General features: G+C 30.9%; 3 protein-coding genes across 3 annotated transcripts; all 3 read right to left on the minus strand.

Annotated features, from left to right (window-relative positions):
* Positions 1–10070: 10070 nt before the first annotated feature.
* On the minus strand, positions 10071–13465 carry TRIADDRAFT_61396 (uncharacterized protein; the record flags this gene model as incomplete). Its single annotated transcript, XM_002117347.1, has 9 exons — positions 10071–10220; positions 10357–10531; positions 10640–10748; positions 10791–11021; positions 11162–11702; positions 12110–12367; positions 12866–12997; positions 13093–13197; positions 13361–13465. 9 exons carry the CDS (start codon positions 13463–13465, stop codon positions 10071–10073), a joined length of 1806 nt encoding a protein of 601 aa, XP_002117383.1.
* Positions 13466–14884: 1419 nt separating this feature from the next.
* On the minus strand, positions 14885–19834 carry TRIADDRAFT_61397 (uncharacterized protein; the record flags this gene model as incomplete). Its single annotated transcript, XM_002117348.1, has 7 exons — positions 14885–14992; positions 15091–15215; positions 15703–15840; positions 16088–16354; positions 16445–16609; positions 18796–18940; positions 19802–19834. The coding sequence occupies 7 exons, from the start codon at positions 19832–19834 to the stop codon at positions 14885–14887; spliced, it is 981 nt and encodes a 326-aa protein (XP_002117384.1).
* A 3135-nt stretch (positions 19835–22969) lies between these two features.
* On the minus strand, positions 22970–25365 carry TRIADDRAFT_3218 (uncharacterized protein; the record flags this gene model as incomplete). The annotated part of the gene is made up of 4 exons (XM_002117349.1): positions 22970–23355; positions 23522–23707; positions 23771–24062; positions 25207–25365. Coding segments are annotated over 4 exons (1023 nt in total), but the record flags the coding sequence as incomplete, so codon positions are not given.
* Between the last annotated feature and the right edge of the window lie 2208 nt (positions 25366–27573).

Raw genomic sequence — 27573 nt, forward strand, 5'->3', positions numbered from 1 at the left:
ATAAATATAAGAACTGCTTAAGTATGATTACAATGATTATTTTCTCACGTATTCAGTGATAAAGTTATTAACAACTTAAATACGAGTAAATCAGTAGTATGATTTCCACTACTATATCATAAATAAAAATTTGCACGGATGTATATAATCGTAAACTTTATCATCATTTCATCTCTCTATGTTCGTTAAATATCAATAACAAATCGTCCAAAATATTTTCGTGATATAGCTGACAGTATTAATAGATGCAAAATTTTCCATTCAAGAAAGAATTGTAGATGGATAAACTTTAATACAAATATTTAGATAATCGTACTACAACCTGGATAGCTGAGAATGCAGCATTGAAAGCATAGCATTCATTATTGATCAATGTCTCCAGATTATACGATATAATGAAAAAGATATTTTAAAAGTTAGAGAAGGGACTTACAATAATAGTCGTAACAATGAGGTTCTTGCCATTTAGAAACGAACCTGAATCAATGATATGATTCATTCCATCGAAGAAGTAAATTACATCATCATCAAGATTTAACTTGTGATCACTAGTCCAATCCCCAACCTGATAATTGAAGATAAGCTTAATGTAGGTTAGCTGTACAATTCTCCTTCATAAGTTATTATTATTATCGATGTAAAATAAAATGAGGCAATGTTATTATAAGCAAATTAAGGATGTAATATACTCTTCAATATTTCTAATGATGACTTATTTTGATCGTATAATACGGTAGAAAATGCGTTACTTTATTGTAAAAATTAATTTTATTACTCTCATGTCTCAGATTTCATTGTCTACTGTACGTTACAGCATAATTGCCGATTACCTACAGATTAATTTACGGATAAAATATTAGTTTAATAATAATAAATCTGAGAAGCACATACTCCTAAGGGGTATATACTTAGGTAGTTTATTTAGAGAAGAAAAGATTGCATAAATATTAAGAAATGCAACAAATTTGCCGACTAATCCGGAGTTGCTTAAATTATCTTTTGCTGTTAATTTAATTGATTGTGGCTAGAAATTTAGCTCTATAATACTTTGGAACTTTCTGGTTTAATTTATAAGTTAACTACAAACTCCTGTTTCTCTTAGTCAAAGATTATGGCATTGTTTTCAGTGTCGCTATGGGAGAGCCGTCTAATCTTTTAAAATTACCTTAGCCCATGTCTGGCCATGCAAATTAACGATATCATAACCAACATTAGCTGGGCCACCATCAGCATCAAAATCAATGGATAGGATAGTTGATGGACCGGATGACTATGAATTGTAAAAGAATTACAGGAACTAAAAATTTCGAAATTCTTATTCAAAATTCGCCTTGCAGTTATGAGTTGAATACTATATAGATTCATTGCTCAAATAATGCGATGTTTATAAAAAACCAAACTAAGACGCTTTGCATTACAACAGAACACATAGACTTAACTACTATTTTATAGGACTAGCATGCTCCTTAAGAAGATCAAAGCAGGAGAAATGTAACTTAACTGTTTCTATATAATGAAGATTATGCTGTCGTTTCCAAATTTGAGAACACATGATGTTATTGCACTATGAGTAATGGTATCTTGAATTATTAGTATCTCCTAATTTATGTCTAGTGGGCAAAATAAAATTTGGTCTGTAATCTTTATGTAGATAGCCAAATAATATTAAAAATAATCCATGGCAAATCATCGCATTACATTTTTACGGTCATAACTTAAAATATTGACCTTATCGATATTCATATGCTAGTAAAGGCCTTTATCTGAAGATGCTTATATTTCAAACATTTGGTATAAATCTTGATTGTGTTCTATCATTCTAACCTCTTTAATTAATTGTAGCATTTCATATCCATCTTTCCAGGGAACAGGAACTGTTTTAGTGGTACAAGTTAGGTTAGCTGGATTCAATGATAGACCAGCCTTTAGCATCTTTTGGATACCATACCCAGCTGCTAAAACTGCATCAAAATACTGCAAATACAAAGACTGCTCGGATAAAGAATGAAATAAAAAATAAATTATGATAAGTCTGTCGTTTTAAATTTTATAGATCAATTTTGTTATTATAACTGGAATTAAATTGCTAGCGTAACACTTAGAAAAATATGAAAAAATAACTGCGAATATACATTATTTTTGTGTATTGAATTGTACTAATTATCCTTAATATCTCGTAAAGCTAATAATTCTCTTCTCACTTAGGTAAGTAATTATCTTATGTTCAAGTCGTTAATTACCTCAATTGGTTGATTATATTGTCTAAAATATTTTGCTGTTACATTATGATAAAGCTGTCCGTGATTGCTATAATATCGTAATCCTAGTAAGCCATTTAAGTACGTGGGTAAGTTGGAGGTCTGCGAAACAGTAAAGAATATCATCACTTTAAAAACTGCCAGAAAGTCATAAAAACATGGCAAAAGATTTGTTTAATGAGTTAGCACTATAGTTTTAATTTTATAAAGTAGTTAAAGTAGGATTGAAACTGCTATATTGACCTTTATTTCTAGATATTAGCAGGTATAGATATAGAACTCTCTCTCTTACAATACTGTAGGAATTCAAGACAGATTACTAAAGAAATTAAATGTACAGCTGTATTGATGGTTCTTTTATTTAGAAGGTTATGTAATAAATTCTATAGCAACATGCAAGTGAATCCACAGTATTCAAATTAGAGCATGTAGTGTTTATCATCCTATTGATCAGTTAAATTACGACTATCTATTGTCATAGCAATGCGTGCTTATGTGAAAATTAATTTTGCTAATTATCAATCATCCGATCGGAAAAGTTTATTTGTACTAATTCAGCGATCAATATTGTTGATGTATACTAAAAATAAACTTTCTTAAGACCTCAAACCTGAGCATAGTCCAACTAATTTACGATCAAACTACATTATTCTACTGTTGGACAAGCATTAATGCCTATCTGTGCTGTCCAGTACATCGCTCTACCTGCGAAGCAATAGCATCGGCAGCTATCCAACACCATCCTCGATCAAGCATACCATAAGAACGTGCTTTACTAAATATTTGCATTGCCTGGCTAGCTAAACAGCTAATAATAACAATTCTTGTACCTAATAATATTTGCATATATAACGTAATCATGGACAATATCATTATCATGACTATATTATGACAGCAATAACATATTTCAAATTATAAGCAACGTAATATTATTTTCCGTTACTAAACTTTTACAATCGAATAGTGATTTCAGCTAGTTACGGTAGTTGTGATTTTTAAAATATGATGATAAAATTGAAATATGTTACTATTGTATATGATGCAGAATAGACGGTTATGCTAAATAATGTAATTATCGATAATGGCCGATATTGGTCTTTATGATGAAATGGTGCAAAGATAATTTTAAAGTGGGTATAAATGTAGTGTAGAATATTAACTATTGTAAATTGCACAAATATCATTTTAAATTTTATCGAGGAATTATTTAGCGCACAATAGAATTTTTAATAAATTTACCTGAATTTTTAATACGACGTAAATGACTTTCAATGTCAACTAAATTTCCTGTGCGATCAATCCTAAATACTTCAAAAGCAAGAATCCTCCAGGATTTCCTCGATGCTATTTCACGAAATTTGGTCATTGAATTAACGCCTAAAAAATTTAAATTGTCTTATGTTATCGACTGTAGAATCTTAGCTATGGCTTCATGTTTCACTAATTCCACTAATACGTTTAAAAAAAGCAATTTCGAAGGCGAATAAAAAGTTAATTCGCTCCCAGAAATATTTTTGAACATTACATTTATAGTCTATTTTATAGCAATGCGATCATACTGGTAGTACCCATCTCTTGATATCTAACCACGATTTATTGTTTGAAAATAATAGTAAATCTTACCAAAGTCCGTATTAGATGTTAGTATAGTCATTTTTGTCCATCCATAATGGCTGATGATGGATGCAATGGTAGTACTTTCTGTTGTAGCAACGGGTAGCATTCGTAATAAGTAATTATAATTGGGATTACGGACTAAGCTTGGGTCTGAAGCTAATGGAGCAATCTGTGGCATATTTAAGGCTGAACAAGCAAATTGTGTCCCTTTTGTTGCACTAGACACTACTGGCCCTATAATCACCATAAGCTCTTCCTTCATAGCATTGCAAGCTAGATTAAATGCAAGTTAAAAGAGAGCATAAATAGGAATATTCATAGCCAATGGAAGTTCGTTCAATAAGTATAACATGTAGTAGTAGGATACTGAAACGAAATTGATCAATTAATTTACCACTTTGAAAATTATCATAAGGACTGTACAGATCTGTATGATAATACAAGGCAGACAACTTAGTTTGATTTAAATCAATTTGAGGAATTTCATTTCCATTAATCATATCGATTGCTAGTTGGACTGCCCGCTCTAGCTTTATATAATCCGGTGGCAGTAGAACCCCTAGAAGGATATTAAAGTCATCTGTTATGTTAAACTTAGATGAAATTGATTTTGAAGAATTAGAAATAATATAGCTTAAAAATTTGCTCAACTTCATCATTTTAGATTAATTAGGCAATCATAATTATTGCAGCTTCTTCAATACTTTGCTAAAGATATTTCAAATTCACTAGAATTCTATTTTCGATTCAAAATATCCATCAAGTAGAAACAATGATAAACAGATTGATGTAAGTAGTTGCTATAATGAATAATTTCATTGCGTTTAAATTCAGAATTTTTTTCAATAGTCATAGTACTCTATTAAGTACAAGGTATTCTAATATGTAATTGGTAAAAGATATTTTGGACAATCATTGATTAATATTAGACCTTTTTATACCGATCTAGACATTAATCGTAAGGTATTACAATGTTTTACTGACAAAATGGAGGCGCTAAAGTAGCTAATATAATTAGAATAAGATTTTTCTGAACTTTACAAAAAAAATACTTCATGAATATTCCTAATTTCATATTTGATAGTCATAAAACATGATTTTTGAGAATGATTTTCAAATCAAATAAATCCAACCTCATTGTTAAAAAGCACCAAAATCTGCTCATAAACTTTTCCGGTGAATATAAGATTTTTGGCATACATAACATGGTTTTATTGAAATAAATAGGCATATTATTGCCAAGAAAATCAGATATGAGTCAAATAATCCATGTGATTGATTTATGATAGTCCATAACCTGTAATTGCCGGTACTGTAGCAGCTATCTACTAATACTGTAATTTAATAGAGATTCATTTACAATGACATAGCTAAAATAACTTTTATCTATCAATCTCAACTACATAAAAGTTATAAAGGAATTGTTAAAATTGCTTACAATTCTCAATCAATTTAATTAGTCTGTATCATAACATTTTACTTTCTGGTACGGACAAAGCCAATAGCTAACTAATTTCTAGCTAATCTGTAGGCTGAATTGAAACAGATCAGTAAAACCGTAGCTGCAATAATTTTGAAGGAAAAATGAAGCTTGACGATATGAGTAAGAATTGTTTAAAATTTTAACATGACTGAATTAAATTAAATTTTTTACATCATTTGCTAATCAAATAGTCCATCTATGTGGATGAGTTATATTTCCTAGCTACACGTAATTACTACTGAGTAATCCCTGCAAAAATGAAATTAATCGACAAAATGACGGCGAAATCAATTTTAACCAGATTAATCTCAAAAATATATGCCTGAATCATTAGAATGATTACCGGTAGATGATTAAATCCAATACTTTCACCAGTTTGTAATTCAAATATTGAATCTATGTGATTAACTTTGTTTTCTCGATACGTATAATGCCGTTAGATAATTAACTGCTAACTCATCCCTACAATAACTGAAACTGATTAATTATCAAAACAATAAAAGAATTAATTTGGATGCAGTTAATTTTGATGGTATAGATAAGAATATTGTAAACATCGCTAAATCTTATTTAATACTTCTAACCAGGAAAGGCAATATATCAATTAATAGATCTATGTAATTAAATCTTGATAATATTGTAGTGTTTACTTCTAAATACGGCGTAGTCCATTTAAAGTGAAACGCTAATTTCCACTAGACTGTAACATAACTCTAAATATGCTTAACTTATATTTAGCAAATTTACACGGTGGAAATCTCTTAGACTCTAGCTAGATTATGCCGTAGTATTACCCTTACATAGAAGTAACATATTATTATGAATCATCCGTGTCTATAAGTAATTTCCTCCTGCTATGCTCTTAATGTAATAAAAGCTATCTTCTTTCGCCAATTTCATTAGTTAGTTCTGGTAGGTGCACGGTAAGCTTGCACGCTTTACCTATTCTACACTACTATAGTTATTCGACTAGTCACATCGTTACCTGCACGATAATCTTACACGATTATTCTCTTTCACTAGCTCAATAAGGATTACTCTTCTATTAACTTTTCTATTGTAATTTATTGCGACTAATGTCGAACTCTCAACCTTCGGCAACATCACAGATATAATGTCTTTATCAGCTGATTGCTAATTAGCCGTACAGTGCTTAAGTTGAAAATTGATTGACAGGAAGATAGCATAATTAATTAATCTAATCCTAAAAAAACATAAAAAGATATTCATTATCAAGGCCAAGTTCAGTACACTTAATATAAAATGCTTATCTACTGAATAATAAACTAAAATATGACTAGTTTGACCTTAAATTAAATAGCGTTGTGATTGCTGTATAAATTGATAAATGAAACTTCCTATATACATGCCAAATTATAATTAAAAACGTGTTTATCTTCATACTTTTACTCAAATGTAATAAATACTGTGGAACGTAGATATTACGAGATATAAATTTATATACTACTAGTATTGCGGTTTTATTAAGAAAAGCGAATAAAACTTATAGGTATACGAAAAAATTTAAATTAAATTCGAATTTCAATTTCTCTTATGATAAGTATATCTCAAGTAACGCGAATGGCATCAGCAACTTTTACAGTCTTGGCAACTAAAAAATTGTATAAAGAAGCTAATATGCAAGGATATCACTGCCATGTCTAAGAGACAATCCTTTTTACTAGAAAGCGAACTATATAAGTGAAACTTAAACGCCCCGCACGAGATCTATATATGGTACTCGTAAATTTACTCATGAAACTGTAGAAATGGCTGATTTCATTCAGGATACTAGATAATATACGAGTATATCGTAAGCGCTTAAAAATGAGGACATTGAATCAATATCATCCTATTCAGACGATTTATCTCATGCAAAATGATAAGCTACTCAAGCAGTGCTCGTTTTAATTAGCTAAACTAGAAAAATTTTTAAGGTAATCTCAGCCGTCTCTGCATCGTTATTTATGAATGAAAAATTTCCATTCGTGTTATTCCTGGACATGTCACTCTTCAATCTGTATTCTATGATTCTTTTTCGCTATTACTAATGTAACTAGTAGCTTGGATTTCAATTATTGACAGATGCAGGATAACAAGGCAAGATATTAAAGTATATTATGAAAGAAATTTAAGTAATTTTAAATTATTATAACTTGATGTGGCATTATTATCGAATCAACTGATAGCTCTAACTATAACATATTTAAATAATTGTTAAACGATTTTTCTCGCTCCTGAATACTGTTTTACAATAAAGTAAACAATTTAGTGTAAATCTTTAAAATTATTTCATATATTAACATAGCAAAAATTGCGCTAAAACATGAAAAGTGATAGGCTTTATAAGATTTATTACTTATGATAATATTAAAGGCTTGATCATCTACTTAGCAGATTAATAAATTAAAGCATGATCAATTTAACCAAGAATTCATCTGACCTATATTATAAGTTGTTTCAGCTTTAGTGAGAACTTTAGAAAGAGGGCGATTTCCTTGATAAATCAGAAAAATTATTAACGTGTTCCAAATTGGTACGGACATAACTTTTCTGACTGTAGATATCCCAAATTCTACCGATGGTGAATGTAAACCAGACGCTTTGCAAGCGATGTCTTATAATAGAGATCTAATCAAGATTTATATTTTAATAGCTTATCGAAACTTTCTCTTAATTTTATTTCGAATCCATACAATATCTCCTATTGATATCAAAGAAAATGTTTAAATATTGAAATGTAAAAAAAGCAATAAATTAATAAAATCCTATTCATGGACTATAATGGACATATCACCATGACCTTTCCTTTACCCAATCAAGCATGACTCAATATCATATATTTAAGATATTCTGTATAAGATTGAGTATCATATCATAGACAGTAATTAATCAAAGATATTTAATCCTTTACTTAGTTCACTAATCAAACCCTGCTATTGTCATTTTTTTCAATTAATTTTTATTGAAGAAACAAGAATGGACATGAATAAAAGCCAATACTATGTATTTAGCAGACGCTTTCTTACGGCTTAAATAGCACTAGGAAGACAATAGTTTAGATTGTATTTTATCTTGCGGTCCATGACTAGACAGAATGGTTCAGCCATTCTTAAGGGAATAATTATGCAACTCCATAGTACTATTTTATACATCAACGTAATGGTAAGAAAGTATTTTTGATTACCGCCAAAGTATATTTACTGTCAACTTCAAAGCTATAGAACAGATCTATATTTTACTATATGTCCTCTTATCACATGAAGCGTCAACTACCTCCTATGTATATAGTATATCTCGAAGAATATTACATAGCAATATATCTTAAAGCAGTAATATATATGTTATATATATTTTGAAAGTGAAAAGAGATATCATAATCACTACTAAAATTTTAACTGTCAGATAAGGTTATAGACTATAAGACAAATATTTAGTCATTATTCGGCGACATAGAAGAATTAAAAATCAACGCAAACTAATAAACTTGATATGTACAGATGTTTTCAGAAATTTAGAGCTCTCAAATTAATTCATTTTTAATCCTTTCTAGAGTTATTTGACGTTGCATTAGACTTTATCATTATTGCCTACTGATACATTTGACTCTGTCATCTAGCTCCTAATGGTACTTAAATTAATGCTATAATATTTTAGTAAGGTGCTCTAAAATCGAAGTTTTTATTCAATTGAATGAGAAGTGATCAATTGAATGTTTTAGTAAGGCTAATTATTTAGATATGACTACTGTAGATGCTTTTGAGGCACTCTTTTGGACTGCAATAAAGTGCCAGATTATTGAATTTTAACTCTAGCAATCAAAAGCTGCAACATTTTTCTAACACTACGTATCAGATTCTTTAATCTATTGGATTATAGTATATCTGGTACCCTTTCTATTAAAATCTTGAAATAAGAATGGCGTGGAGAATTATAATTAAGCAGAAAATTTAAGCTAGAGCGCTGTTAGTTAAATATCATGGGGTATTTTAAGTAACCAAATAGCTTACATTTATAACGGGTGTGTGAATAGTTGCAATCTGATATGCATAAACGGAGAGATAGAGATGATAATGAATTTACCGCATTTATTTTTCCTTTCAAATCTTGTTTTCCTAATCTAAATTTTGATCACATTAAACTTCAATTATAATACGTTCTATATCTATCAGTACATTTTTACTACAAGTATAATCAGTAATATTGCAATGGAAACTTCTATTTCGGATCCGAAAATTTGACTCAAGAGGATTATATACTACATGCATATGTTTTGCAATTTGATTTCTGATAATCTGTGCTTTGCAATGATACAGCATCCATAGGTAATTTTGCTTGTAACAGGCACAACTCAATGCTTTTTTTATGAGAGATTTGGTTATCGAGCTCTGATATGATATGAAAACCGAATTAAAATTCGAAATGAATTCTAACTTATCAAATCCTGATAAAGAAACAAGATTATGATGTGTTAAAATTACAATTATCGTATGCAATCTTTCCTATATTCCCCAAAAAACCTTGATCTATTCATATGGAAATATCCCTTCTAGTTTATAAAGATGTTTAACTCTCATCAAAGAGACTATATCGAACATATTTGAAGCACGCATTAGTACCTTTGACATTCTCGATTTTATTGTTACTTATTATCCAAACATTCGAATATGATCCGATATTTATCAGTGATGTATAGGTAAACTCAACTGTACTTAAATCATAGTTGAGCCCTTTCTGCTACCTATCTGGTAAAGATCTTTGGAATTTAATTCATCTACTTTAGTCCTGTAAGATAGATCTGACAATAAGTCATCCAAAACATATCGAAGCCGCTGTTTCATGGCCCTCTCAAATGACATCACCTAATGGTATAAGCAAAGGGAAGATTACTAGAAGTACTGCATCAAAAAGATTACATCCAAGTTTTATTCAAGGCCGTAATACGAGTATTGACTAAAGGTCACTAAATGGGTTAGTAATCAGATAATACTCTCTTACTCTCGTGCTAGTACTTCGTGTATCTTTAATTGCAGCTACAATCCATTCTATAAATAGTATAGCAAAGCTGAATCCAATTGCAGCTAGCAGCATGTAAAATACCCCTGCAAGATTCTCAAATTTTATAGGATCATGGCTTGAAGCTTGCGCATTATTCTTACATTTTCCATCAATCCTGCAGTAGAAGAACAGATTAGAAATGTATCTCGTTGCTAAATATTATTTGCATACTATCACATTTATTTGGACTTGAAACTTAAAAATCTATCAGCAGCCTAAATACCATTTTGCTTTCAGCTTATCTAGATATCCTAACTCGTTTAGTTTCAATATCTGCATATTAATTTCTTCCCAATAAGGTGATCCTTTTGGCACTGCTAGACTTAATCTGTCTATTTTAAATTTTCCAATGGTAGTCAAGTTACAGTACTTACTTTGGGCATAGCTAAGCATTGTAGCACCTCCAATGAAAGCATACTGCTCATTTTTACTGGTCAGTACACGTTGAATGCCATCCTCAGTAGTAATCACATTTTTTAGATTTTTTTTCATTTCTTGATAGGGCGATATTGTAGTTTTTGAGAAGAAAGATTCATAGCTGCTATTAGCTAGAACACCGTAATTCAAGTCTGGATTTCTAGCTAGATCCTGTAAGGAACTGAAGGCTAAATTAATTCAACAAAAAAGTAAAAATAAGAATGATAGCGTTCAATTCATATTCATCAATTAGACAGGATAATAGCGATGTCATTATTAGTCATCATAAATTATTTTTAGCAGGATTGTAATTGTTACTTAAGCTTACTAGTATGTAAACTGTTAATTGTTAAGAATGCAGTTAAATTTGCAGTATAAGTTGCTGTAATGATGACGGAAGCAAACCACCAAATTGCAGTAATTAAACGCGCAGATATCGATCTTGGGGTCCTATCAGGTCCTTGTAATAAAATTGAAGCCAATGCATACCATAAATTATTACTAAATGAAAATACTTCTGATTCTGATTCTTTCTCTATTTGCCAATATTTATAACTGTTCTGTAATCCATTTTCCATGTGTTTACTTTTGTTTGAGGCTCTCAATCTGTATATAGCTCTACCATAATAATCAAAAGGACTCCAGCGATTCATACAGGTAATCACTGCTGCTACGATAATCATTGATATCAAAATACCGATCCAAACTTCAGTTTTAAGAGGAGAGAATGCCTGAAATAAAGAAGCTGGTTGAGTTGCTTTGGTTGCTGTTAAAATGGTTAAAGCTTCATCAAGGAAGGGCATAGTAAAATCTATAATTTGCTGGCGTTCAGGAGTAATAGACAATGGTGCAGCACCAATATCGGTTTGCTATTAGAAAGAATCCCATAAGTAAGATTTAAAAATTTTGTCAAAATACAGTATTGTATTACACTTATAGCAATCTACTAAAGAAGAGCTACATAATAACTAATAGCTCCTTTTGCATCTCAAATAGCCTAATGCAACACAGAATTATCCTATAAAATATTAAATGTGTATATTATTAGCTGAAAAGTCATAAATCAACATTTATGTTAATTAGCTGTGATGAAAATGATATGCAACTTTTGCAACGATTGCTTAGAAATCTTCACAGGCTACTATGCTACTTCGAGGCTTTTATTATTATCAACATCAACAGCTACTAATCTTCTCGACTACTGTTTCATGATTAATAACGAGTACTTTAAGGTACTATAATTGACACACGAAGCCAGATAAGAATTAACACATACTCGTACATTATCAAATATCATGTAAATGTTAACATAAACTCTGATATTCACCCCATTAAGTATTTCGCCAATAATTCCTGACCATGTGAAGGTACCATTAACACTGATTTCAGTACCATAAAAACCGTCCGCAACTACTCTCACGTTATACGAAAAATTTAAATTTCTACTAATTTCATCCATTAAATCGATGATATATCCTTTATACTTTTTACCAGTAATAGCATAATCATTATCTATCATTATGAATGGAGCGCTCTAAAATAAAATAACAAGAAAATTACAACAAAAGATATTTAATAGCTTATTAACGAGTTTATAAAGGAATGCCAATATCGGGGATAATACATAATAAAAATAATAGCAGCTACTCCATATCGACTGCTCTACCTTTCTGCCATCTCCTTCACAATAATTACTACTAAGAATTAGTAATAGAACAGGTAAATATTTTACGAGACCACGTAATGGATTGTTTTGGAGATCAGTTAGCTGCTATATGTAAGTACTGCGTAGCCATGAAAGAGGAACCAATATTTTTAGACTACGAAAATCTCTACAATTGAATATCCTTACTAGCAAAGCTATTTCATCAAACATTCAGTATCTTTTAATGATTCTTATGCATTTATGTCTATATACTGTAGTACTATTGCTTTTCATTTTCAATAGCAATTTCCAATTATCATTACAAGAAATAATCTGATCTGCATCTACTACATATTATAATTTTATACTTAAAGCTAGTAGTCTTACCAAAATGATTGTTGCAGTGAGATTTTTGCCACTGATGAAGGAGCCAGAGTCACTTATACGGTTAACTCCCTCGAGAAAATAGGTTCGATCGTGATCTAGACTTAAGCTATGATGGTTGCTCCAATTTCCAACCTAATTCATAGAAAAAAGAGTAATAACCAACTCTCGGTTATGTAGCTTAGATTTAATGCGATTTATATTAATTTTATGATCGTGCTAATTATTACCTGAGCCCAAGTTTCACCATGTAAATTCACAATATTATAGTTAATATAAGCCGGACCACCATCAGAAGTAAAATTAATAGATAGCATCGTGGATGGACCAGAAGCCTAGAATAGGGAAATACTCATGGATAAGAAATGCTCGCTCATTTATTGCGATATATTGTATCAAAGATTTCAACAATTATTATTAGACTAGATATTTTTTAAGAGGCATAATTTAATCACCAATTAGAAATGCGAGAAATAGCATGCAATTTCACATCTATACCTTTTTAATAGATTTAAATACTTGGTTACCGTCTACCCATGGGATCGGATTCGTTCTAGTACATACTAATTTTTTAGTTTTTATTTGCTTTTTTTCTTTTAGCATGGTTTGAATTCCATAGCCAACGGCCAAAACAGAATCAAAATATTGAAGGTAGAGTGACTAAACAGTACACCGATAAAAATTCTATCATGGATGTGCATCATAAGATAAAATCACATTATCATCGGATCAATGATTTTACTAATACATGGATCTGAGCATTATCAAGAAGACAATCTAAAATGAATTCACTCTTATCAGGTAATAGATTTTCGAAATGCTGCAGGTATATAGGTAATGATACGTTGATAAATATAATATCAAATAGGAACAAATTCAGAATGAAATCTCGTCCTTATCAGATTGATGACAGTAGCTAAATAGGAATATAAGTAATACCGAGAGAAGACACATGTAATGTAACTTAGTATTGTGATTGTAGACTGTTAGCCATGTGTAGTATAATGTACGGTAGATATTTATCCTAAGAGATATTTGGTAGCTGTAACTATAGACTGTAGTGGTAGAGACGCTATGCTAGAGTACAGATGGCTATATACAGTAAGCTGTTGAGTTACTAATATGGCTATAGGTAAAAATAGAACTGTAAATCATATATTAGGATATGGTTAATTCATTGTACTTTGGCTGGTGTGAATAATGTCTACGTAAGTACTGTAGTCGTATCCATATTGGATTAATGATGGTCCGCAATAGAATAGTCTTACTAAGAATAATTTAACTATGTGTAAAATAAGGTAAAAGGTTGCCATGCGGATTGTAGCTGCGAATGCTACGGAAAGTATAAAAGCATGCAACTTTAGATTATTCTGTTAGTTCGTTCTAGAAGTCTTTAGTAGTAGTATTCGGCTAGAGTAGAGCTGTGTAGTTAATCTATGTATAAGATTCAATAAAGCCCTTATTTTTCTAAAATTTGGAATTTCGTGATTGGTATATATCACAACACAGTATTAAATAAAATCATATCCTGATCAGACTTTCTGTTATTTTTTCTAAATATTAAAGCTGTGATAATGATCAAAGAATGCATCGATAAATATATTATCAAGAAATTTACTAAGATATGGACTGTATACTAAAATAAGCTGCATAAATATAGAGAGCAGAATAATAATTTTTCGTGAATTAGTAATCACGATTATATTTATTGGAAGTAAGTTGCTATGTGGAGCGGAAATAAATCTGAATCTATTTTAAATCATTACTTAATATTTTAAATACCGGTACCTCAATACTTTCATTGTATCGATGATAATATTTAGTGAATACGCTTTGATATAATTGTCCTTGTCTGCTATGATATTTCAAGCCAATTAAACCATTCAGATTGGAAGGTAAACTATGCACCTAACAGCAGCATAAGTACGCCTAATAGTTACATCATTAATTTTATTAATCTTGATTACTAATAATGAATACACTTTTATTCACAGATTGCCGTACTCAAGTTCTGCTCTAATATTAGGCGTAAGATCGCATGATTAAGCAGCTAGCACTACTATTATTGCCCATAATGTTAATCAATTCCAATGGCAATGGCAAATAAATGATATGCATTAATGAAATTGTCTACAAAAAATGTTAAATTGATGACAATCACTAGTTCTACGTAATAAGTAAATTTCTTAGCTTCCCGATACAATCCTAAAATTAAACCCGGACTGCACCTCTGAGGTTGTCGCATCAACCATAATCCAACACCATCCCCTTCCCATCATTTCCATCCTATGTGCATATTTAAAAATTTCCAATGCTTGAGACGTTAGACACTTTACGATCACAATTCTGGAGCCTAAGAAGAATGAAAGTATCAAAAAATCTAATTACAATTTCTACTTAGCTCAAAAATCAAATATATCGTGTCATTTTGAGCATTCTTTGCTTTACAATAAGTGTACACTAAGGTATATATTTGGGACGCATATCGTCGAAGAAAATAATGTAGCGAGTAATTCTATATTTTCAATTAGTTATCATATTATGTGTGATATTGACATATTCGAGCACAAGACATGTATATGATAAAAATTTTGAACTCGTTAGCTAATTTAATCCTATACCGATATTGACAATATGAGACGTTGCGAAATTACTATCGATTTACACGATTTGTTCAATTACTTTACTCTATGTTAAACTCTATTAATACTAAAATTCATATCACTATTATACTACATCGATACCAAACAATATTTCCTTGTAGCAGCATTAATACCTAAAAGGCCGTTCACGGTTTCATGTCTTTAATCAATCTTTTACATAATCTAAATAAGAATTACCTGACATTTTAATATTTTGCAGATTAGCTTTAATTTCCAGTGCATTGCCGACCTTATCTACTTTAAAGCGTTCGAAGGCTAGAATCTTCCATGATTTACTAGATGCAATTTCTCGAAATTTTGATAGAACATCGATACCTATTTCAGAATATGTCATGTAGACAGGGAAAAAAATTTCAATACGAAAAACTGTATAGTTGTTGATAGGTAAAGTTAATCAATCTTAATAAATAAAAATGGTTTAGCTATTTAGCATCACCATTTATAATGTAAGATAATTAGTATACAGAATATACATTATGGTTATATTATCAAAATCAGAAAATTTTTAATTGTAAACTAGATTGTGCTATTCTTTCAACTTATGAGTAGATATTCATCGTACCAGAGTCCGCATAAGATGCTAATAGAGCCATTTTAGTCCAACCATAATACTCAATAAAAGAAGCAAGGGCCTTACTTTTGGCAGTAGATACTGGAAGCATTCGAAGTAAGAAATTATAATTTGGACTGTTAACTAGATTTGCATCTACTGTATTAGGTGCAATGTGCGGCATATGCAACTTTGAGCAAGCAATTTGAGTTCCGACAGCTGCACTTGGAAGTATTGGTCCGATGATAGCTACAACTCCTTCCTTCATGGCATCACATGCTATTTTCAGATCGAAATTAAGATCAGTCAAAATACGTCTATCTTTAAATAATCATAGTGTCTGTTTTAATGCAATCTACTTTCACTCACCTTTATGGAAATTATCGTATGGGCTATATAAGTCTGCGATATGAAATGATGCGGATATCTTGCTGTGATTCAACTTAATATCATCAATCTCATTACTATTAATCATATCTAGAGCTAATTGAACAGCTCGTTCTATTTTATTATATCTCGCAGGTAGTAGAATCCCTACATGATGAGCGAAATAAGAGACTTATTTACGAATACAAGCTTATACAGGCATACTAATATGCAGTATAGCAGTGAAATATAACGCTAATAATACTCGAAAGGATGACTGAATTAAATTCTCTTTTAATGCTATTATGTGGTCTCTAAATCCATTGCAATACTAACGATTTATCAATAACATGAAAAATTTATTGATCAATACTGTAGCTCCGGTATTTTAATGGACTGTAGATAATTGTATCTCTTGAATAAAATCAGAATTTCTGTATCGTAGAAATCTTGTCTAACTTTCCGATACTAAAATTATGAGATAATGAAAACAAAGCAAGAAATAATTTAAAGTCTTTAGTTACAGTGCTCATCTAGAAAACTAAATATGCTTATAAGTTATTAAAATTAATAACCTAATATGTATGATGCCAATCCGGTCTAAATTATACAAAATCACTAAATTACAGCAAATAGCCTGCAACTAAAAGCCAGAATAGATCTGGTACTTGTAATAAGTTATTATCGAGTTAGCCTATTTACAGTATCATACGCTAATGCTAGATCAAATTAAGTAATTCAGTCATTCATTAATTCAAACATTACGTAAACAGATAGAATACTGTTTAGACGCATGCAATTATTAGCATTGTAGGTAAGTTTATTATCTGCTTTATTACATTATAATAAAATTCACATAAAAGCAAAGGTAGCTAAAGTATTCGACAACTTAAATGCATTAGTACCAATAGCTGGCAAAGTACGGTAATGTACATAAGATTTTGTTGTTAACCGATTATTATTAACTGATAATTTTTTATTTTTTTACGATATTAAAACTTTACTATTAAAATGCTTTAAGTAATAGGTACAATAAAATACCAAAATATCTATGAAGGATATAATAATTAATTTAGAAATTAATTTGCGAAAACATTCTTCAACACTTTTCAAACCACAAATATAACGTCAGAATAATTAAAACTCTGTAATATCATACAAAGCATATATTTAAAAATCACAGGTACATAATATACGGCAAGTTTCATTAACGATTATGACCTTATTTATTAGCCATTGAAAAAATACCCCTTTTCTCATATACCGTAGTCAAATAACAAGCTCATCGGCTGACAATCTCTTAAATTCGACTTATGGAGTAATAAGGCACCATTTAGAGCAATCTTTAACTCTATTTTAACTCTATTTTAATTGTAGAGCTTGAATACAATTAATTAATACCCTGTTTAGATTAGGTTCATAGGAATCCTTGACTATTTACGCGTACTATACGTATTAAACTAATATAAATTAATTCCTCTATGAAATATCATCTTGTTACGATGCGTAAGCTCGTCCTAATTATTTGCCAAGATTCCTTCAGTAATAAATGATAGTAAATCTCTGACTATCTCGTCTACATCATCTGTGACGCTATAATTATACCATAGTATTCGGTCGTTGGAACTGAATTATTTGGTGATATAGCTAATCTCGCCTCTTTAAGTTAGTAAGTGGCGTTCTCCGCAAGGATTGGCGTGTGTAGACTACTTTGTCACTAGTAGTGTGCGACACATCTTTAACTCCATTTAATGTTAGAGCTTGAATACAATTAATTAAAACCCTGTTTAGATTAAGTTCATAGAAATCCTTGACTATTTACGAGTACTATACGTATTAAACGAATATAAATTAATTTCGTTATGAAAAACCTAGCAAAAACACATAATTTTATGAGATATGTATGGAAGATCAGATGACAAAATATCATATTTAAATGCAGACAACCATTCGATACTTATGATGTATCTGCTGTATATGTGGAATAATTCGGCAGTCTTTTAGTACACTAAAATCTAAGTTATCTCCATCTAAATCTACGTGATTAAAATAAATCAGTTTCGTTTTATATAAAATTTAATTATTTTTATGAGCAACATTAAAGGAAAATCAGATTTCGTATGTGTCTATGGCTAACTATAGACAGTCTTTAATACTTTTAGTATATCTATAATGCGTGCTTTAGCAAATATCGAGTAATGCATCATCTTTTAATGCATCAAGTTTAATTTTTACCTATCGAAGTCTATAAACTAACATTAAATCAGATGCTTACAGTATTGTGCCTATTAAATGTAGTTCGTCACCTATCAGTAATATAATTTCAGATCATATAAGAGTTTTACATTACTCACCAAGGCGATATGTTGCTTTTGTCCTAACGTTAACCCCGGCAACTAAACCTACTGATCCACAAAATAATGGGAAATAAATGAAAAATGATGCTAACATTTCGTATTTTCTAATTACTTGGTGTCGGAGCAAATTCTCGATCTTTATCTAAATGATAGAAATAAGCACAACGTTGATTAAATAACGTATTCTTTAATAGCGCAACCTTTAAAATTGACGCATTCAATATTTTATGGATACGTACAAATCATTAAAAGTTAATTGTCAAAACCTTGGATAATAGCTTGCCATGTAACAGTTAAATTTTTAACTTACTTAGATTCTCCAATGAGATTTATCATAGCTAGGACTTGGAAGTCTGATCAAAAATAGGGATCTGTAGTAAATAGCCCTTATTCTTCAATTAGACTCTTTTGCAACATCTACCTTTAGAAGTCCATCCCACAACAAAGTAATCTTACCAATTGAATTATTCGAAATAATTTATAAATAAGTATGACATTCTCTACTCCAATTAGTTTCAAATCATATGATTAAACTTGTTATGATTTATGTACAATTAATTACTGCAATATTGTAATACTAGAATTTAATTTTTTCAGTCTCGTCACTACTTTCCTCAAGTAAGCACCAAAGAAACATAATACAAAATTATAATACTAAAGATATTATATGCGTAAAACTATGATCGATCTGAGACTTGGTTACGATCAATGCGTACATTATCAGACAACTTTAGAATTATAATTTAATACAGACTCATTAATGATGTTAGAAAATCGATCGTTCTCGCCAATAAATAGAGTTTACTGTATAGAAAACAACATATAGTTATAAATTTTGATGTAAAATCTCTAATTATGGGGGACAAAGTAATGCATTATTGACAGTGGAAAAGTTTAAGGGCGTGTATTGCATCAGCATAAATGACAACCTTCCGATTTTAATTCATAATTTTCCTTTCAATTCTATTCCTTTTGTAACAATCTTCAGGCTCGAATTATTTACCAGAAAAATAATCATTTGGAGTTTAATACACATCCGCCGAAAAGATGAGAGTAAATAGATGTATATAATATGATTCCGTTATAAATTATTGAATGCAGTCAGTATCTCGTTTTTGAAATAAATATGGACCTAACTAATAATGCTTTATGTAGATTTTCAAGTATAGTAGCTACAGTAGAGGACAGAATGAAAACATTTTTATAGTCCTGTAGTATGTATTCGTAGCATGTATACGCTGCTGCTAAAATTCAATGGCTTGTATTGCAAAACATTACGATTAGAAAATTTTATTGGTTATACGATTGGGAAACATTAGTCAGTCATTTATAGATACTAAATTAGTCGTATATTGTTAATAATGCATAGTAAAAATAAATAGGTAACTTCTAGACATGATATTGCAGAGCAAACAAGAAATCATTTCTGTGGTAGCAAACAGTGTATTTTAGATACTTTAGACATGTGTTGTTTCAGTGTTAGAATTGCATCCTTAAACAAGTCCAAAGATCATCGTACTGATATTAAAGAAATCTTGGTCAAAACCACAAATTTGTGTTGACTTATCTTTATTTTACAAGTAAAAATTTAATCAACTTTTAGTGAAAACAATAGGTAAACTATGATTTTACTAATTTATAATTACTTCCTAACAAGAATTTTCTGAATTGATAACATACAAATCGTTCAAATAAATACGTTAAGAAAAGTTTCATTTCTATATATTAATTATAGGCATCATCAGTGTCGCCGTTTTCAAATGGCATTGCTGGTGAAATCATCTTAAAGACACAAAAATTGGAAACTGCTAACTATTGAATAATCATGCAAAATACTATATTTATACTAACAATCCATTGCAAACTCATTCTGCAATCCTCAAACACCATAACAGCTAATGAGGAGTTCAAATTCTGTTCAAATTTTAATCTTTATTTTCGATAAAAATGGATTATTACTGCGCTTAGTGCTATGGAATCTTCTAGTATTGAAGTCGGCTAATCACTCATTATCGTTAAAATTATCTTGGAAGTGCAAGTGTACACTCTAGCAATATTAGTTAGATTGATGAGGTCAAAGCAATAATAATTATAGTAATCTACGGTTTGAGACCTAACAAAGGTATTCGCTGATTGCTCGAGGTACTCTGACTAAAGTTCAAAAGATACACTTACGATGGGATTAAGCTTCTTTATTCAGCGGTAGTAACCAACTGCTATAAGAGATCTCTTATAATTGCAACTAGGACATCCGTAAGTGTATTCAATCTCTGCTATTTGGTACTCCTCTAATTTATAAACATGTGTACTTTTATGTGCGATTAAATTAAGTTGGGTACAGTTTCAAATTAAAATACCGTAACAAACCGATATCTACATAACTTATGCAGTATTAAGTTGGGTGATTAGCCTCAAGCTACACCGAATCGAAATCTCGATGAAACGCTAACAAGCAGCTTCATTTTAAACTAATACTACAGAATCGTAGCAATGTTATAGTCTATTCTTAGAACAAATTGCCTTCGAGGATGGAAGCATATTTCACTATTTGATTTACCGTATCTATAAAAATTCACCCTGTAGTACAACGTTTATACTCAGTGGTGATAAAGTGCCTACATAATAATAAAACAAGAACTACCTTACAATTTCTTGTAAATAGTACTTTATTGCATAAATTAGATTTGTCTAATAAGTCTAACAACTACCAAGGACTAGCTAATTACGATCCGACTACCGCATCTCAATATTATTACAGCAAATCCAACATTTACATGCAATCAGTTACGGAAAGATTCTTTTAGCAATACAATCACATCCTGCTAATTACATCGTAAGATTAGTTTTAATTTTCTATCGTGATCTAGCTATCTACGTTTAATTTATCTATTTTCGTACAATTGCATATTAATTTTTAATCTTATGATGTTTAGGGCTGCTCTATATCAAGTCTAAGACTGAAGTAATTTATTCTGATCACTTTTTTTTGATATAAACACTCTCCTATCATACTTCCGTTATTCTAAAAGCAATTTTTATAATTACTTGGACGCACAAATCGTTCAATACGCCGAACATGTATGTACTATATGAACAAGTTGTTACAACGATTTATCATGTTCACACTAGAATAATGATTAAACGTATGACTAGTACTTATGAAAAAAGGACTTCTTGTATTACTTTAGTACCGTATAGAAATAGTCTTGTATTATTAGCTAAGCTAAGTAATATAAAATAACTGCAAGTAGGCATGATGCTATAGGCACAGAATACTGATGCATTTGTAGCAATAAATTTCTTTCCATTAATGTATTCATTTGCCTTATAAAAAGCACTTTATAAGTACGATATCCGTATCATCTCTTGCAAGGCGGTAGTTTATATTAATGTTGACGTCCTTTTAGTCTTAGTCACGCTTAACTCTCCTGTATTGCATCTGTCTGTTTTATCCTTACAAAATGTCGCTGAAAATGAATCATTTATGATATATAGAAATCGTTTCTTTACGGCGCCTGCAAAGGATATCTAATTAAGGAATAAATTAGACGATCAGAAAATTTCCTAAATAACTTGTACTAACTCATGTATTGATTTAATGTATCTTTTGCCAGAAATTCAATCTTCAATAAATTTGATTACCTTCATATAATGCCTTCGAGTATCCTTGATAGCAGCCACAATCCATTCGGTAATCAGTATGGCAAAGCTAAATCCTACCGTTGCCAACAGTATATAAAATACCCCGATTAAACTTTCAAATTTAACAGGATCATGACTTGTTGATTCAGAAACGGCTTTGCACTTCCCTTCGAACCTTTTCCCAATCAAATTAATTATGATTATAAATCGTCACCAACAATATTATCACTGTCATATGTAGCAGCTAAAATACTCGTAGCGCTATAATATTGCAGATGATTATTAATTTTTATGTAATTTGGTGTAGTACGGTACCTCGCATAATGATAAGTAGAAATATGCGATATTATGTGTTAACATCCGTACGGTATGAACTGTATATAGGTTAGCAGGTAAATAAGGTCGAGCTTATAAAATAAAAGATATCTTCTCTGCAGCGATCTACGCGTTAGATTGCGTTACTATGGTGATGAAATATTTAATATTCACTTTACTTAAGAATTAAAGAATAATAATTATTTCTTACTAAATACCATTTTGTCTGTAAAGTTTCTAGAAACCCTTCCTCACGAAATCTTAATATTTGAATGCTAACTTCTTTCCAGTAAAGCGATTCTTTTGGTAGCGCCAAGCCAAAGCTGTCTTCTTTAAAACTTCCAACTGTAGTCAAATTACAATACTGACTTTTGGCATATTTAAGTACTGCAGCATCTCCAATATACGCATAATGCTCAGTTGTACTAGAAAGTACGCGCTGAACACCTTCCATATTGCTACGAACATTCTTTAAATTATGCTTCATTTCCTGATAAGGTGAGACAGCAGTGTTCAAGAAGAAATATTCAATGCTGCTATTCGCTAAAACTCCATATCCCATGCCTGAACTTTTTGCCAAATCATGTAAGGAATTAAATGCTAATGAAATTTTTTAGTATTTCCAATCATATAAATAAAAATAAATGCAAACATTCTGTCAGAACGAAATCAATAAAATCAAATCAGGCTAGCCTTAGCAATAGCTAATAGATGTAAAAAGTTCAATAATGCTACTAATTTAGTTTACTGATGGCATGCTACATACTAGTTTGTAAACTGCTGACAGTCAAAAAGGCAGTTAAATTAGCAGTGTAGGTAGCAATAATAATAACAGAAGATAACCACCAAATTGCTGTAATTAAACGTGCTGATATCGATCTTGGTGTTCTATCAGCCCCTTGGGACAGAAAGGATCCCAATGTATACCACAAAGTATTCCCAAACGAAAAGGCTTCCAATGCTTCTTCCTTCTCCATTTGCCAATAGTCATAATTATGCTGTAGTTTGCTTCCACTTTGATAGCGATCTTCCAACATTTGTAGCTTTTCTGCAGCTTTACCATAATAATCGAAAGGACTCCATCGATTCATACATGTAGTCGCTATTGCTACCACTATCAGTGATATTAAAATTCCAATCCAAACCTCAATTTTAAGGGGTAAAAATGCTTGAAATAAAGAATTGGCCTCATTTTTTTTCGTTAACGTTAAGACAGTTAAACCTTGATTCATGAATGGCATAGTAAAATCTAGTGCTTGTTGTCGTTCTGGGGTTATAGAGAGTGGTGCAGCGGCCATATCGGCTATCTATTAAAGAAGCAGAAAGAGCGTTGAGGGAAGAATAGCCATCTACACTGTAATAATCTGTCACTAGTAAGTGTGCAAAATTTTCGTCAATATTAACTAAGCAGACCACCGTAGTCATTTAGTAAGGTAATTATAGCTTGTCTACTTAGCGTTAATACGTGTATTGTATACGAAAAGTGAGTATAAGATCTAAAATAAATCATATATTTAGCCATATAGTAATACTTGTAATGGTTATGTCATGATTTACATTGATTCAGATATCATGACTGATTACAACTAAATCATTTATAATGTAATTAACATGAATTCCAAGTGAGTCTTTACATTAGATCTCACGAGACAATGTAATAGATAGATTTAAATTGATTTATGATTTAGTTAGTAAAATTTTCATTATCTCGTATCGGTGTTGTCTTATAGTAATTCTTTCAGTACTGTAACTGTAACAAATTTGGATTGATTAAATTATTTAAGATCTATTAAAAAAATGGGATCTGTGTACGTTGTATTGAATATTTATATTTAGCAGATTGCATCTATATCTGATGTCTTTACTGTAGCCCTTATGAAATAATATGCCTTTATTGGATTTAGATATCACAACTGATATTTATAATATATCAATATTATCCGTATATTTTCTCTTTACTGTAATCTTTGTAAAGTTAACCGATCTGTTCGCGTTTGTATTCGCGGTGATCCTTGTAAAAACGTTACAGTTTAAATTAATTTAGATATGATACCCGGTACCTGATTAATAACTTATAATTAGATGGATAAGACTTGGATACGCAGTATTGTTTATTTGTTATATATTGCTAGTATTGTTCAACGATTAGATATGTAAGAAGTGACGTAAAATCGAGGTTGTAAGATTAAATTAGTATCGTAAAACGGATTAATTTATCTGCAGCAGGAATTATAGTAGCCTGATTCTTGTTCAAGATACCAACTGTTAAATATTTTAAACATCAATATTATCTATCGTAGAAATATTTACTACTTCGTAACCTTGTATGAGACCAATAGCATAATATTTTATGCATCTGATATCGGCTAACATCTGTATCATTATTGACAAAACGTAATTACGATCCTATTTATAATAGTGGGTAAAGTTACATAATAGTATGGTACTTACCCCATCTATCACTTCGCCTATTACGCCGGTCCATTTTAACGCTCCATTTTTGTCGGTGTATTGTGAACCATACTGACCATCGGCAACTATTCTTATTTTATAAGTAAAATTTAAATTCTTACTCATTTCATCGAGTAAATCAATAATATAGCCTCTGTATTTTCTGCCAGTTATAGCATAATCTCGATCTGCCATTGTGAATGGCGCATCCTAAGAAATAGAACATAAAATTTAGCCAATTTAGGTTATACGATTGCACCGCAAATATGTGCTGTAGATCTAATCAATTCCTTGCTCATTTGAATTTATCCTGTGCCATAATACGATTATCTTAATACATGCAAAGTAGATAGCAGCTTTCGATTACTAAAAAATAATGTATGCGTATTATCTTTTACGTACAATTAGGAGCAAAACAACTATGTTAATAACTATATGTGCAATTAGGATGGCTCTTTACGACATCTTGCAAATATTTTAAACGCCTGCGATTCCACCTAATACACGATTAAATAAATTCATTAACAAAACTATAGAACAAACTTACCAAAATTGTGGTCACAGTCAAAGTCTTACCACCAATAAATGAACCAGAATCTAAAATATGATTGACTCCGTTAAGAAAATAGATTCGATTGCGATCTAGAATTAAGTTGCGATGGTTAGTCCAACTTCCAACCTAAATAAGCACATGCAATCTGATAAGAAATTACTGACCAAAAATCTTCCAGTAGACTACTAAAATATAGGCATAGAGGTAATATTAGCTATTACAAGTTTCGTGACTACCTTAGCCCATGATTGACCATGTAAATTGATAATATCGTAGCCGACATTGCTAGGACCACCATTTGCATTGAAATTGATCGATGAGGTTGTCGATGGCCCTGAAGCCTGAGGAAGGAAAATCCAAGTAAATTTCAATATTTTCTGATGTTCATATTCTAAATTTGTATTGAAATAGGTTTGCACACGATAACTACTCGTAAACTGATCTTATTAAGTAAGAAAGATAGTGATAAAACAGACCTTTTTAATGAAATGAAACATTTGATGACCTTGCTTCCAGGGCTTTGGATTAGATTTATCACAAATTACCTTAGCTGCCTTTGGCAGCTTCCCCTCGCGCACCATGGCTTGAATGCCATAGGCAACAGCCAAAACAGAATCAAAATAATGGAGATATAGGGGCTAGGTTGTAGGAAAAGATCGGAGAATAATTTAACTTGGAAACGCAGATCAATGCGTAAAAAAATAATCAAACTACAGTAATAAAAATTATTTTTACTCGGGTTTTACACTAAACTTTAAATGATCTATTGATACCAAAGTTTTAACTCAGATTAGATATTAATCATAAACTACTACGCCATTTTATACTATATAACATTCTAGCAATTTCTATAATAATTTTGGAGATCGTTTATAATACCTCTATAGTTTCATTGTAGCGAAGGTAATACCTGGCTGATACGTTCTGATATAGCTTTCCCCGATTATTATGATATGCTAATCCAATTAAACCATTCAAATTAGGAGGTAGCTGAGAAGTCTAAAAAGATTGAAAAGAGAGGTCACTGTATAAGACATAAGTTTCCCACATTTAATAATCATCTCTTATTTTTTGACTTTTGTGGTTTTAGATTTCAGTTACGTTCATCTCTATGGTAATCTCAATCTAATTTTGTCGCATACAACATTAATATTTACTTCTGTTGCCATCCTACATTTATTGAGGATCTGTTGGGCTGCTATCTAGTGAAACTCTGAAAGAATTGCAGCAGCTTCTACTGAGTTATCAGTACTAATTTTAAATACCGTAGTTGCTGTGCAATTTTTGTAGGCCACCAGTAAAATATTTCATTGAGCAAAATATAATTCAAGCAACTACGTTGGATGATTGGCGCGATCTGTATACTGTACGTATCCTAACTAGCATACTTTTGAACTGCGTATACCTCTGCAGCTATAGCATCTACTGCTATCCAACACCATCCGCTATCCATCATTCCCATCTCTCGTGCACGTTCAAAAATTTTTAATGCTTCAGACGTTAAACAATTAATAATGACTATCCTTGCGCCTTAAAAAAGAAATGGACATGTGGTTATTTATGTGACAGAACTGTCGAAAATAGAATAGTCTACAAACACCTGTACTTTATTTTAAGACATCTAGACTGTACACTAAGCTGCAGAAAAGCGCTTCTAACTACAAACTTTACAGCCTTATATATACTACGGCAGGCCAGCAGTGTTGTGTATTAGTGAAAATTGTAAGACTAATACTTAAAGCTCGGACCATACGCTAATGTAATTATCTCACTAAAGACTACCTGAAATTTGCTGTAAAACGTACAACTTGTGG

This window comes from Trichoplax adhaerens, genomic scaffold (genome assembly GCF_000150275.1).
Source record: "Trichoplax adhaerens TRIADscaffold_23 genomic scaffold, whole genome shotgun sequence".
NCBI classification, from domain to species: Eukaryota; Metazoa; Placozoa; class Uniplacotomia; order Trichoplacea; family Trichoplacidae; genus Trichoplax; species Trichoplax adhaerens.